Source organism: Saccopteryx leptura, chromosome 6 (genome assembly GCF_036850995.1).
Source record: "Saccopteryx leptura isolate mSacLep1 chromosome 6, mSacLep1_pri_phased_curated, whole genome shotgun sequence".
NCBI lineage: Eukaryota > Metazoa > Chordata > Mammalia > Chiroptera > Emballonuridae > Saccopteryx > Saccopteryx leptura.
The window spans coordinates 129,862,385-129,878,255 of NC_089508.1; the positions used below are offsets into that span (position 1 = coordinate 129,862,385).

General features: G+C 39.9%; 1 protein-coding gene across 6 annotated transcripts in view; it reads right to left on the minus strand.

Moving 5' to 3' along the window:
* The window catches only part of HMG20A (high mobility group 20A), a 99,234-nt gene that overhangs the window by 24,199 nt on the left and 59,164 nt on the right, over window positions 1-15,871 (minus strand). For 4 of the 6 annotated variants that reach the window (XM_066341758.1, XM_066341757.1, XM_066341756.1 and 1 more), the window contains 2 exons: window positions 5,354-5,446; window positions 1,982-2,129 (listed from right to left, as the gene is read on the minus strand). In XM_066341758.1, coding sequence (XP_066197855.1) covers window positions 1,982-2,129; window positions 5,354-5,442 — 237 coding nt within the window. In that variant the 5' untranslated portion in view covers window positions 5,443-5,446. Of the gene's footprint in view, window positions 1-1,981; window positions 2,130-5,353; window positions 5,447-12,067; window positions 12,132-15,871 lie in introns of all 6 variants that reach the window. The other 2 variants (XM_066341759.1, XM_066341761.1) reach the window with 2 other exon arrangements.

Consider the following 15,871-nt stretch of genomic DNA (forward strand, 5'->3'; position numbering starts at 1 on the left):
GTGCGCTAATGGCATATTCTAGTGCTAAGTAAGCCCCAGAGATGAGAATAAAAGGTGTCATGATCACTCAAGCTCTGATCTTCTCATGCACTTAGCAGGTCCTGACTCCCAACAGGGGAATATTCTAAATGAGAAATGCACACATCCACAGCACTGTGCTGGAAAAGTGGACACTGCCACGGCAGATCAGAATGAGATGCGATATGCATTGAGCAAACAAAGAGACAAGCTGCAGCACAGGGATGACAAATTATTCATGAAGGTGTGCTCATTGGTACCAGTTTATATCCCATAGTACTTAGATAACACATAGATTAAAAAAAAGTTTACCGTACTGATTTGAGAGAGAGACAGACAGACAGACCTGAACATTGATCTGCTCCCGCATGTGCCCCGACTGGGGATTGGACCGGCAACTCCTGTGCTTTGGAACAATGCTCCAACCAACTGAGCTATTCAGCCAGCGTGCACATAGATTTTTAAAACAATATCTAAGTCTTAGAAACATTTCAGTAAATATAATATGTCCAAAATGAAGAGCAGCTTTTTGGCTTGATGGTTTGTTCCTTAAGATGTTTCTTTTATAAAGTCAGAGACCTTTATATGTTATTAATTAAATCAAAAGATTCAATCAACTCTTTAAAGAAGTCTAACAAAAGGATAGAGGTACCACTGATGTTTTACCATAACCCTTTTAAATAACATGCAAGAAACATCATAATTTTGCTTCATCATTTTAAAAACATATACAGCCTATAAGTTAATATTGTTTTATGGATGCAAGAATTCTTATTTCAGAGAACAGGATAAGCAAAATAGGGCAAAAACAGCTAAATATTAATTATAGTCCTATACTCCTCCAAATATATATAAAGTGGTACAGTAACCCACCCTCCAGGCAAATGGTATATTTGGTATCAGGCATCAGGCTTTTTTTTTTTTTTTGCAAACCAAGTAACATTAAATCCACTAAGGAGTTTATTAAGATGGCTTTGGGCATTCATCATAACCTTTAAGAATGCCAACATGAAGAAATCAGCTCTTTCAAAATATGAAAAAAGATAAAAATGAATGGTGGCTTTTATGGCTAAAAACCATAGACAATGCCATCAGCTATTTGTCAGCAACACTGAAAGTCTAGCGAAGACATGACTCCATAGGCTGGTATGCAACCTCTGTATGAATTAAAGATGGCCCCTGTTGAAGGCAGAATGACTGGTAAGTGGTGTGAACCCTCTGGGCACATGACCCCATGCTGCAGGGTGTGGTATGGAACATGGGCATGTGGACTTCTCATCAATTACTTATTTAATCAAATAACTTATTTACTCATTCAACAAATAGTTGTTGAACAGCTCATATGATATAAGTATAAATTTTTTAGTCATGGGAAAAAAGAATCTACCTGTCTTTATGTTATTAAAACAATCCCTATGATTCTATGTGAAACAAGAAATATGTGCAGAATGTAAGACAGCCAGACGATGGCCACCTGCTGCCTGCTTCTTTTTTTTTTTTTTTTTTTGTATTTTTTTTTTTGTATATATATATATTTTTTTGTATTTTTTTGAAGTTGGAAATAGGGAGGCAGTCAGACAGATTCCCGCATGTGCCCCACCAGGATCCACCTGGCATGCCCACCAGGGGGCGATGCTCTGCCCATCTGGGGTGTTGCTCTGTTGCAATCAGAGCCATTCTAGCGCCTGAGGCAGAGGCCACAGAGCCACCCTCAGCACCCGGGCCAATTTTGCTCCAATGGAGCCTTGGCTGCAGGAGGGGAAGAGAGAGAGAGAGAGAGGAAGGAGAGGGGGAGGGGTGGAGAAGCAGATGGGTGCTTCTCCTGTGTGCCCTGGCCGGGAATCGAACCCAGGACTCCTGCACACCAGGCCGACGCTCTACCACTAAGCCAACCAGCCAGGGCTGCTGCCTGCTTCTTTGGACGCTTCAGAGACCAGAGACAAGAGGAGCTACTTCAGCTTACCTCATCTTCATGCCTCTGCTCGCTGCCTTCTGCAGTGTTTGAAGGCTCATTCTGAAGCAACTGGCCTTGGGGAAGACCCTCCACAAATTCCGGGTTGTTGGTTGATGACATGGCTCCACCACCGTAGGGAATCTCTGGGTGGGTCAGCCTGGAAAATAGCAGGCAGAAGTGCACCAGCACATCATTGACAGCATCAAACACTCGGATGCACCAGGGTCAGGACAGACATCTCTGTCAGCAGAAGCACAGACCAATCCCTTAACTAATTAATGCCCCTCGTTCTGTGTGAGTGTGACCATGTCTCCACATCAGCTACAGAGCGTTTAATAAATGGGGCCAGTGCCTGATAGATCCATGTCACTCAACGAAGAAGCCTACTAGAAACAGCTATGATCTTTCCCCAAAATATCACCTTTCCCCTCAACACACTTAGTTCTGAAAATGCAGCAGTCTGACTTCATAGGCTACCTTTCATGTATCTCCAGTGTAAAGGGAAAATGCTACAGATAGAAAGGAGAGTAGCGGTGGAAACTGTGGAAGCAGTTTGCTCCCAGCATGAGAGAGGTTTCTTTTCTTTTCTTTTTAAAATATTTTTATTTATTGACTTTAGAGGGGGGAGGAAGGATGGACGGAGAGGGAGAGAGTGTGAGAGAGAAAGAAAGAGGAGGGGAGAGAGAAACATCAATTTGTTGTTCCACTTATTTATGCATCAAATGGCTGATTCCTGTATGTGTTCAACCAGAGATCAAACCTACAATCTTGGTGTATCAGGACAATGCTCAAACCTACTGAACTACCTGGCCAGGGCCCATGAAAGAGCGTTCTTGAAGGGCATGAGAAATATCTATGGTACATTTCACAGACCAATCCTTCATGGATTACAGTGTTTATTGACAACCAGGTCATTTGAAAATGGTATTATCAAGTTCAGTAGGTTCAGGTATAAATGTTAATAAATCAGACAGATGTATTTATTTTCTGTTCCCACCACTGTTTCACATGAGTCACCAGATCTCAGAAGAAGACAGATAATGGCAGGGTCCCAGACTGACTTGCCCTGTCTCATGTGGCACGAGTCTGAGGTTTTCTGGGGGCAGCAGTGGGAGAGGTGAAGGAAGACGCACAAAAGAGAAAGTCTTCTCCTATCTCAACTTCTGACTCAGAATCTACATCGATATGCTACCTAGGCAGTTCACACATACATTATAGTCTGAAAAGCACGGTATCCATCACGACCCCTCCAGCCACATTGGCCACTGGCTATTTCTAAAAGGTAGGAACTAGCTCTGGACTTTGGCATGCATGCACTCTTCCCTCTGCCCAGAATCATCTTCCTCAGACAACTGCAGGCTAAACATCTTACTTCTTTAGGTGTTTATTCAAGTCACTTTCTCGTTAAAGCTGTTCTGGGCCATCTTATTAAAAACTGCACCCTAACCCCTTCTTATCCCTACTTTATTTTTTAACTTATGGTTATTTATTTATTTATTTATTTCTGGGACAGAGAGAGTCAGAGAGAGGGATAGACAGGGACAGACAGACAGGAACAGAGAGAGATGAGAAGCATAAATCATCAGTTTTTCGTTGTGAGACCTTAGTTGTTCATTGATTGCTTTCTCATATGTGCCTTGACTACAGGCCTTCAGCAGACTGAGTAACCCCTTGCTCCAGCCAGTTATCTTGGGTCCAAGCTGGTGAGCTTTTTGCTCAAACCAGATGAGCCCGCACTCAAGCTGGTGACCTCGGGGTCTCGAACCTGGGTCCTCTGCATCCCAGTCTGACGCTCTATCCACTGTGCCACCGCCTGGTCAGGCTAACTTATGGTTCTAAACAACATAGTATATACAGTGTGTCCGTAAAGTCATGGCGCACTTTTGACCGGTCACAGGAAAGCAACAAAAGACGATAGAAATGTGAAATCTGCACCAAATAAAAGGAAAACTCTCCCAGTTTCATACCTATTCAGTGCAGTTTGATGTGGGCTCCATTTGTTGCCCTACACACATCCAAATGACAGTGAGGTTCTTGCCACACATGGGTAAGGACGTCTGGTGTAACAGAGTGAGTAATGTCTGTGATTCTCTGTTTTAAGTGATTAATGTCGTGGTGCTTTGTTATAAATGCACCGATATTCATGTTGCACTTGGGTCATGGATTCGAATTTAGCGAGCCACAGAACACACTGATCTTTCCTCTGTACCATCTACATCTCAACTGGCATGGCCGTGGGCTGCTCCACTGTATACACGGTGTTATGTCATCATCTGTGCATGCGCACATGCTGCCACATCATCCTACAGAAACTAGGAGGGTTTTCCTTTTATTTGGTGCAGATTTCACATTTCTATCATCTTTTGTTGCTTTCCTGTGACTGGTCAAAAGTGCACCATGACTTTACGGACATACTGTATTTTACTTATTTATCCAATTTTTGTCTGGCTTCCCTTAGGATGTGAGTTCTACAAGGGCTGAGATTTATGTCTGCTTTTCTGATCATATGTACACACACAAACACATATAGTAATATAGTGCCTAGAATAGTGTCTAGCACCTAGCAGACATTCAGAAAAATTTTATTGAATGAACTGGATTTAGCAATTTGTGGACTTCAGCAACCTTGTAGAACAAGACTGAATAGTAAGGTGAGGGGCAGATATTAATGAAGTAGGAAGTAAATCTAAAGGGAGGAATTAGAATTACAAAGTGTGGTCTATTTTTAAAGGGCTCTATAGAATATTAAAATAATTCATCTCGGGTATCAGTCAGCACTTCAATCTATTAGTGAGTACGTTTCTTTGGCAAATTAACTTCTAAACAGAAAAGATAAAAATTCAAGTGCAAGCGATTTTCATGCGAAGGACTACTGTTATTAGCCCTTTTGAAAATGCATTTACTTATCTGTCCAAAAAAAGAGCAAAGAAGGGAGACAGGAGAACAAAATGGAACAGAAGTCAGCTGGAGCTTCTAGGCATCTTAAAAAAAAGATATGCATTTAAAAAATCTGGTCTTAAAAAAAAATTCTGACCTTTATGAAAAAAACTGTTTTCATATCTGTGACATTCCAAACAGAAAATACATTTGACTTTCAGAGCTAGCCCTGTGGCAGGTAATTCCTTCAAGGTGACAAGGTAATTCCCTTAACTGGGTGGTGCTGATGTTTGCCGGACCCCATACACTGCTGTTCCCAGGAGCCAGAGCAGGGCAGGTGATAGCTAAATGCAGATTATAAAGCAGCTCACAGCAGCACTCACTTTGCAAAGCACCAACAACCTAATGTCTATTCTTATGACATAAAACTGGCTCTTTAGCACCTAGGCTTTGCCAGAAGCTTTGTTTTGAAGCCTAGGCAGAGGTCTCAAACCAGCTGCTTACCCGCCTGTAGCCAGATCACTACTCTCCTTGGAGCCATCTTCATCTGCAAAAAGGGGAGGCAGAGTGGAACTAGTCATCAAAGTTTCCATCTCTCTAAAAGGAAGAGAGAATAAAAAATGATTAATGGCTTAATTACTTCTAGTTCAAGTTCCACTAATTTAAGAGCCAGCCTTCCTTAACTTTATCACATCAGCAGCAGAAGAGAGAAACTGGCCTGAATATTTATTTTCTTAACTTGGACATATCAATTTAAACTTTGTGGTTATAGAATGGGCTTTGAAACCTGGTCTTAATCAACTGAACAGACCAAAAATAGTTAGATATTTTTAAGACTGAGACACACTATGGAAAATTCCTTTTCTGTTTATTCAGAATATCTTCAAAAGTATTCTTCATTTCCTGTAGAAATTGTTAAGCGGCACTGCAACCCAGAGCAAGTTACTCAACATCTTTGAGATACAATCTTACTATCTGAGACAAAACTGCTGACTTACCCACAGGTTTATTGTGTAGGATTAACCTGAAAATGCTTCATAAACAGAGAAAGGTTAAGATGATAAGTGCTCTGAGTGTTATTACAGAAAGGAAGGTATTGTTATGACAGCATTAGTAGTCCTCAGTCACGGATGAATTATCCTGAGATTAAATGGTGACAGACTGAGCCTCTAAAAGGAAATAATGCAAAGGAAGGGAGGACGGAGGGCACACTGATGTGGGTCAGAGGCAGAGAAACCAGACTTCCAGGTCAGAAGCATGCTGTGCCTTACCAGGATGGCCAGCAGCAGAAATGCATGCACCTGGGTCCAGGAAACTAAGCTCAACTGAAGAAAACAAATCATTTAGAACTGGAGGTGATCAGACTGAAAGGATAAATGGACAAGGTGACAGAGTAATTTCATCTAGCGAATCCCTGCAGAAAAGGTTTTCCCCTCTGTGCTCCAACCCAGGGTTTCACTACAACTAAGAGAAGCAGCCTCCCTTTCATTATGAAAGTGATCATCACAAAAACACTCAAAGGTGACCCTAAACGTCAGCCACTTAAGTAGAACTGCAAACCACTCAAGAAATAGAGTGCCTCAATCAGCTGGGAGAACTGAGAGGCCGATGAGGAACTCATGTAGGAGCTTCGTCCCTCCACTGTTACTTCAGGTGCTGTCGCCCCGCTGTGGCCTCTAGTGACCCAGCAGTGGGAGGGGAAGCCCAACAGCAGGCAGAGCCTGGCTCCTCCACTGGGCTGGGAATAAGGAAGAAAAGGCAGGCGATGCCAACACCATGTTCTGAATAGTCAAAAGAGCAATTTACTTCCAAACAGATGACTTATTTCTCATTCTTATTTTCTCATTTCCAGTTCTACATTTATTTAGCCCACCAAGTGACATAAATAGTTTTATGTGTGAAAACGCACCTCTGATCATGTTATTACCCACTACAGAGGGTAGCACATGGGAAGCACAAAAGGACTGCTCTTCAGCCAGAGTGGAGGTTCTTCCATGCGCAAGGCTGCTTGCTAACCCTTTACAGTTTCTTAAAGATAGGAGGGTTTACAGGGACGCTAACAAGTCCTGCAAAACTCCATTCTAGATGTTTTCTAGAATAACCCTGCCACAAATGTACTTAAGTTTTAATTCACAGACCAGATTAGAGCCCAGGCTTTAAAAACTAATATTACCTTACACCAATATTTACCTTACCAAAAGAAAACTAATCAATTAGATGGCATACAGTTGAACTGTAGACCATGAGGAAACATTCAAATAGCCAGGCATATATCCCCAAACCTTAAAAGGACTCATTTTACTGGCTTCTTTATTAAAGTTTCCCTAGAAATAAATAGTCTTTCAAGAACTTCAAGATTCAGCATCTGAAGTCTTGATGTCCGTCCCGCACCTTGAAAGATGTTTTCTCGGAGGAGACAGATGAAGTGCCTTTCATTTATTACGACAACACAACCCTCTTTAAGAGTTTCCCAGATATCTAGTTATTCTTGAATTGTGGGGAGGCAGATAGACTTCACAATCTTAACATCTAAACAGATCATATAAACAAAGGAAGTTCAGAGAACACATATTTTTTTTCTTTATTTTTAATCCTAAAATTTGTTTTACTCAATACACATGGTTTCAGATGTATTTTTTCTAGTGTTACTGAACAGTCAGGTCCTTAAAAAATGACTAATAAAGTGGGTGGAAGGTTAGTGGCCAAGATTAACAAAAGAAGGAAATAAGAAAACGGTCCAGTGAAACCCAAAGGCCTCTAAACTCGTTTCCTAAGTTGGAAAATAAAATGATTCCCAAGAAGATGCCTGGGACCCTGCAAGACAGCTTTCATATGGTCACTGAGCGGGTAGACTCAAACTGAGTCACAGCTACCACCACTGACTGCCAAAGCCCTGCGTGCATCTGTGCCTCACCATGTCCCAGCACAGAGGTCACAATGAACTTTGAGAGTCTGTGCCAAGCACTTAGGAAATATTAGAAATGATGCCCTAAAAGGGGAAAGAAGAGAGCTATGTATAAAGGCAAGACAGTACACCAATCTGGTTCTCTGCTGGTGTTTACACAGATAGGTCAATCATGCACTTGGAAGGCTCGAAAAATGGTATTACTTTGGTCTTCCACTTTGAACCTGGGTCTGAACCTTGGAAATCTAAAAATCCTCTCTAATACTAACCACTCACTGAAAAAAATGGATATATAAAACAGAGTGCTAATTTAAGATATTTTAATGATGATTATAAAAATTCTAAGGAGAGTGCTTGACTGGGTGGTGGTGCAGTGGATGGAGCGTCGGACTGGGATGCAGAAGGACCCATGTTTGAGACCCTGAGGTCGCCAGTTTGAGTGCGGGCTCATCTGGTTTGAGCAAAGCTCACCAGCTTGGAACCAAGGTCATTGGCTCGAGCAAGGGGTCACTAGGTCTGCTGAAGGCCCATGGTCAAGGCACATATGAGAAAGCAATCAATGAACTAAGGTGTTGCAACGAAAAACTGATGATTGATGCCTCTCGTCTCTTTGTTCCTGCCTATCTGTCCCTCTCTTTGACTCTGTAAAAAAAAAAAAAAAAAAAAAAAAAAAAAAAAAAAAAAAAAAAAAAATCTAAGGAGAATGATATTATGCACATAAGATACATGTTGGCCAATCAACACATTCTCTCCCTGTTGTAATATGGGGAGCCAAATCATAATCAAGACATTGCTCTGGTCAACATAGGGCCAGAATAAAGAAAGTCAGGCAGAGCTTAAAAAATGTTCCTCAATTGGCCTGACCTGTGGTGGCGCAGTGGGATAAAGAGTTGACCTGGAACACTGAGGTCGCCGGTTCCAAACCTTGGGCTTGCCTGGTCAAGGCACATATGGGAGTTGATGCTTCCTGCTCCTCCCCCTTCTCTCTCTCTCTCTCTGTCTCTCTCTCTCTCTCTCTCTCACTCCTCTCTCTCTAAAATAATCAATAAATAAAATGTTTAAAAAAAAAATGTTCCTCAATTAAGATTGTTCTAATAGCTTTTCCCGACAAAAGGAATGATCGTAACAATGAAACTGTTATTTCCAATGTACTTGTTTTCTGGGGTTGGCTCTTTTCATGTGCCATTTTCTTACTTTACATACGTGAATCCCCTTCATTAAGTCATCTCAAGTGAAGATGCACTGTATTTCCTCCCCAACTGTATAGTGTCTCAGAGTTGAGAGGTAGAATTCCACCCTCATTTTCCGTACTACCTTATGTAAAACTCCCAGTTTCTTAAAACATCACGTCACATGGCTATACCAACCTCAAATTCAAAAACCTTTGACCACTATCTCCAATTATTTCAGCTCTTCCAATAGTTGTAGTACAACTGGCTTTTAATTACATAAACCTCTATTCACTGACCACTGATTTCCCCTTCTCCTACAGGTTTATATGCCATGGCTATATTTCAAATATATATTTTTTTGATTGATTTTAGAAAGACAGAAAAAGGGAGGGAGGGATAGGCCAAGAGGAGAAAAAGAGAGAGAGAAGCATTTATTTGCTGTTCCACTTAGTTGCACACTCACTGGTTGCTTCCCATATATGCTCTTAACTGGGGATTGAACTGCAACCTTGGCATTTCCAGATGAGGCTCTAACCCACTAAGCTACCTGGCCAGGGTCTCAAATATTCTTTTGCCAACACTCTCAAGTCCTTTGCCCTACTATCCTTCTATATCCTTCTATAGTAGTAGATCAACTCGGGTATCTAGCTCAAGATGGTGCTAGAGAGAAATCATAAAATAAAGTGTGCTACTATAAATGTATGATATCCAACCACAACAGGGCCTCAATATTCTAGCAGTTATTCTATATGTTCTCAGGGTATTTCTCAATGGCCATATCAGCTCTGTTAGATTTTTCCAACCAACTGAACCCTAACTCAACCACTCTTCCACTTAGCCTTAACTCTCCACAATTTCCACACTCACACCAAACGCCATCCTAAACCGCTTTATTTTTTAAACATATAATTCACACGCCATAAAATTCACCCTTTGCAAGTGTACGATTTAGTGGCTTTCATATATTTACAAGGTAGTTTAACTAACAACCATAACTGATTTTTACAACATCTTCATTCTCCCACCCCGAAAGAAACTCGGTACCCATTAGCAGTCACTCCCCACTCACCCTTTCCACTAGATGCTGATAACCACTAATCTGCTTTCTGTGTTTATGGATATACTTATTCTGAACATTTCATATAAATGAAGTCATACACTATGTGGTCTATAGTGTTTGACATCTTTCACCTAGCATAAAGTTTTCAAGGTTCATCACACTGTAGTATGCACCAGGGCTTCATTACTTTTTATGGATAAAAAATATTCCATTCTATGGCTGTAGCACATTTTGCTTATTCACTCATCAGCTGATAGAGCTGGGTTGTTTCTTCACTTTTAGGCTTTTTGTGAATAATGCTGGTTATGGACATTTGTGTATAAGTTTGTGTGCAGATGTTTTCAATTCTCTTAGGCATACACCTAGGAATGGGATTGTTGGGTCGTCTCTTAGGCATACACCTAGGAATGGGATTGTTGAGTCGTTTCTTAGGCATACACCTAAGAATGGGGTCATATGAGAACTCCATGTTTAACATTTTGAGGAACTGCCAAACAGTTTTCCAAAGCACCTGAACCATTTTACATTCATACTAGCAATGCATGAGAGATCCCAACTCTCCACACACTTAATACACTTTTAGGAGTGCTAGGGAGAGGTCACTCCAGCCCCTCGAGCCATCTTATCAAACCTAAAGAGGGAAAAACCTGAGAAGCACTCTTGAAGTGCACAGTCCATAGGCACAGGCTCACCAAGACACTGAGCCCCTAATCACAAGACCACAGAACGCTTCTCCTTCCCCCACACCTATCATCACTTCACTAAAGGCCCAGGTAGCAGTTCCTTTCACCCAGGGTATCATGTCAACTTTTCAATGAAAAAATCTCAAGGCGTGCTTGAAAACAAAAATAAAAGTTTGAAGAGAATGAACAAGCATTGGAGCCAGAGTAAGATATGGTATAAATGCTGAAATTATCAGCCCAGTATTTTTTTAAAAATGTGACTAATATGTTAAGAACTTTAATGAAAAAGTAGACAACATGTAAGAACAGATACATAACAGAAAAATGGAAATTCTAAAAATGCTGGAGATCAAAAACACTGGATTAAAAATGAAGTCTGTCCGAACAGGCTCATTAGTAGACTGGACATGCCTGATGAGACTCTAAGCTTGAGAATATGATAAAAGAAATCTCTAGGCCCTGGCTAGTTGGCTCAGCAGTAGAGTGTCGGCCTGGCGTGTGGAAATCCCGGGTTTGATTCCTGGCCAGGGCACTTAGAAGAAGCGTCCATCTGCTTCTCCACCCCTCCCCCTCTCCTTTCTCTCTATCTCTCTCTTCCCCTCCCACAGCCAAGGCTCCATTGGAGCAAAGCTGGCCAGGGCAATGAGGATGGCTCCATGGACTCTGCCTCAGGCACTAGAATGGCTCCGGCCACAACAGAGAAACACCCCAGATGGGCAGAGTATCGCCCCCTGGTGGGCATGCCGGGTGGATCCCAGTCAGGTGCATATGGGAGTCTGTCTCTCTGCCTCCCCACTTCTCACTTCAGGAAAAAAAACCCCAAAACAAAACAACTCTAAAAGCAAAAACCAAGGGAAAAAAGACGGAAAGACAGAACAGACCATAATACTCAAAACCTAGAGGACCTCTGCAAACCATGTAACTAACACACATGTAATGGGAATTCTAGGGGAGGAGAGAAAGAGCAGAAGCAATAATGATGGAGAATATCTCCAAATTAATGTGAGATCAGACACCAAACCACAAATCCAAGAAGCTCAGAACACCAAATAGAAATAAAGTATTAAAAAAAATTCTCAAGAAACCTAAAACTACACCTAAGAATATTATATTCAAACTAAAGAAAGTCAAAGATAAAGAAAAAAAAATCTTTAAAGAAGCCCCAGGCCCAACAAAGTACCTTTCTTATAAAAGAGCAAAGATAAGAAATATATCTGACATCTCTTTAGATAACATGTGACCAAGAAGAGAGTGGAGTGAAATATTTAAGGTGTTGACAGGAAAAATTCAATAACCTCAATTTCTGTACCTCGTGAAATTATCTTACAAAAGTGAGGGGGAAATAAAGATTTTCTCAGACAAACAAAAGTTGAAGAAACTTGTATCTAGCAGACCTACCTTGCAAGTAGTGTTAAAAAGTTCTTCAGAGAGAAGAAAAATGATATAGGTCAGAAACTTGGATCTATGAAAAGAAAGAAAGAGCATTAGAGAATAAGTGAAAGTATAATCACTTTTTCCTTATTCATAATTGATCTAACAACAGTCTGTCCAGAGTAGTAACAGCATCACTAGGTATGCTTATACACATGGACTTAGTCTAAGTGAAATGAATGACAGTAATGTTAGAAGGGATGAGAGGGAGGAATTAGGAAAACTTTGCTATTATAAGACACTTGAACAACCTGTCAAGAAGTAGTGTTACATGAAAGTGGACGTGAATTAGTTGTAAATATAGTGTTACATGAAAGTGGACATGAATTAGTTGTAAATATATACTGTAAAGTCTAGGGCAACAAACCACTAAAAGATTTTTTAAAAATCGTTATGGTAGGAAAGGAGAGAAACTGTAATCATATAAAATCGTCACTTAATACCCAAAAAGCAGAAAAAGTGTGGAAGTAAAAAACAAAACAAAACCAAAAACCAAAAAACAAAACAATGGCAATAAATAAAAAATAGCAACAAATACAGTAGATATTAACCCAACTATGTTGTCACCTTAAATGTCAATTAGACAAAGAAATAGATAAACCCCTATTACAGTTGGAGACCTGAACACCCCACTATCAGAAATCAACAGATCCAGAAGGTAAAGAATTAGTAAGCACAAAGTTTAGCTCAATAGCACCATGAATCAATTGGAGTCATCCAACAACAGCAGACTATACTTTCTTTCCAAGCTTATGTGGAACATCATCAAGACCAACCAAATTCTAGGCCATAGAACACATCTTAATAAATTTAAAAGAGAAGGCATACAGTATTTGCTTTAGACCACAATAAAATTAAACTAGAAACAGGTAACAGAGAGGAGGCTAAAAAAAACCCAAAATACTTAATATTAAACAATGTACTTTTAAATAATACATGAGTCAAAGAAGAAATCAAGAGAAATTTAAAAATATCTTCAATTAAAAGAAAATCACACAACTTAAGAAAATTTGTGTGACAAATCAAAGCAGTGCTTAGAGGTAAGTTTATAGCACTGAATAAATATATTAGAAAAGAAGAAAAATCTAAAATCAACTATCTAAACTTCCATATTAGGAAACTAAAAAAATTAGAGTAAATTAAGTCCAAAGTAAGCAGAAGCTAAATAAATAAAAAATTAGAGCAGAAATTCATAAAATTGAAGATAGGAAATCAATAGAGAAAATCAAAAAATGAAATGCTGGTTCCTTGTAAAGATCAATAAAAATCAATAAGCCTCTGATCAGCCTAAGAATAAAAAAGGCACAAATTACTAATATCAGAAATGAAAAAGGGGTACAGAGCTCATGGACACTAAAAGGATAACAAAGGAATATTATGAACAATTCTATGCCCATTAATTTGATAACCATGATGAAATGGATTACTTCTTTGAAAGATACAATCTGCCAAATCTCATAAGAAGAAATAGACAATTTTAATAACTTTTCCAAACAGAAAGCATCAGATTCAGAAGAGTCATTGGTGAATTCCACCAAACATGTAAGGAAGAAATTATACCAATTTTCTATAATATCTTTAAGAGAACAGAAGCAGAGAGAATAGACTTCTCACCAAAAAAGATATATAGATGGCAAGTAAGCATATGATACAATGTTCAGTATCATACGTCATTAGAAAACTGGAAATGAAAACAATGAGATACTGAAATATAGAAAAGGGCCTTAGCATAAATAACTCTTAGCAGAACTTTCTCTTAAACAAAGAGACTTTTGGTAGGACTTACTTTTCTAAAAAGATTCCCTATTCCTTATTCCTGGCCTTGAGGCTGGTCTCCTGGACTGTGGCCATTGGCTGTGAAGGACACGCTGTAACACCCTATAGGCTGAACCTGTGTATATAAGCTAGCTTACTTCCTGAATAAATCGGATCTGCATCACTGAACCTGGTCCCTGGAGTCGGGTCTTTGCGTCTCCTGTCTCTGTAGTCCTCACCCCCGGCAGGCCTTGTCCACATGCTGATACTAGAGGAGGGTGTGCAGGAATGGAGAAAGGTGATGTATGGGAACTCACTGCATTTTCCGTTCGATTTTGCTATAAACTTAAAACTAATTTAAAAAGTTTGTTAATTAAAAAATTAGCATCGCCTGGCCTATGGTGGCGCAGTGGATAAAACATTAATTTGGAATGCTGAGGTTGCTGGTTCGAAACCCTGCACTTGACTGATCATGGTACATGCTTCCTGCTCCTCGCCACCTTCTCTCTCTCTCCTCTCTAAAATAAATAAATAAAATCTTTAAAAAATTAGCATATACTATAGTATATTTAATATAATTATATAACTCATTATAAGATAGACTGGATATAGACAGGTTTAGGAATAAATACAACCGATTTGATATATAAACAATTTAACTGAAGCAAGTGCCAGTACAAATGCTTACTAGAGAACAATCGACCAGCTGTGAATATTTAGCTAAAAGCATTCAGTAAACTGTGGTCATTAATCAATACGTTTTAGGAGGGAATAAGAACAATGGCTAATCTGTCCAGGCAGTTCACTAGGGTTCAGTTAAATGAAATTCAGTTAAGAACTCTTTCTCTATAGGTATTGGTAGGGAGACGAGAGGGGAAAGATAAGGATAGCTAATTTGGGAATAATTACTTATACTTTTGGGGGTGGAATGGGAGAGATTAGTACAGTATATTGTAAGGCTTAGGGGTACTTCAAGGGAAGAGCATAAAAAGGTGTGTTTTGGGCTGGGGTTGGGGTGGACAGAAAACAGCTCTCTATTTCTGAAATCTAGAGCCCAGGCTCTTATAATTAGGACAGCTATTGACTTTAAAAACTGTTGGTAGAGTATTTTAGGAGAAGATTCATTCAATAAGGGTTTATTGAGTATCTAACATTTTAGGTACTTTGTATGTACTGGAGTCAGAAGTGATCAAAACAGACAAAAATCCCTGTCCCATATAGCTCAGTCTACTGGGACAGACAAAAAAAAAACAACAAGATAAAATAAGTAAATGAATAATGTTACATAGTGATAAGTACTAAGAAAAAAGGGGAGCAAGGAAAGAGGCCAAGCAGACTTCAAGAGAAGACGATGTTTGGAATATTAAACAGAGGCCAGGGAAGGTCTCATGGAGGAACCCTGGGGGAGATGAAAAGAGAACTATGCCTGCAAGTGAGGACAGCGTGGTCCAGGGAGGGGGACAACCAGTGCAAAAGAGTGAAGTTTTAAAGTAAATATTATCAATGTATTTTCTTTTTCTTATGATTTCCTTAACATTTTCTTTGCACTAGCTTACATTATTTTAAGATTACGGTATATAATACATATTAACATACCTCTGTGTTGTCCAAGGGTTAAGTATATACTTGGTGTGCCTGAAGAAGGCAAATGTGGCTGGACTGAACTAAGGCCAAAAATAGTAGATGACATGTGACTGCTTAACTAGGGGAACTGACCATATAAGTGTAGAGCCTGAGAAAGAAAATGCCTAGAGAAGGGCTCCTGGTGGCCTAACTGGGCTCAAATCAGGAGTGCAGAGCCTTGCAGCTATTTCTACATGGGAGCCTCTCATGCAAACTCAGGGAGAAGCCTGACCTGCCTGCCTGCACTGTTTCTGCCATCTGAGCAGCTCTTATAGAGAAGTTCCTGGAGTGCCATTTCACTAATACGACTGAGGCTTTCCCCAGTCAAAGCTGTACAGCTTCAGCCCCATCAACATCTTCATTAACCAACCAGAGCAGCTCTATTCTGACCAA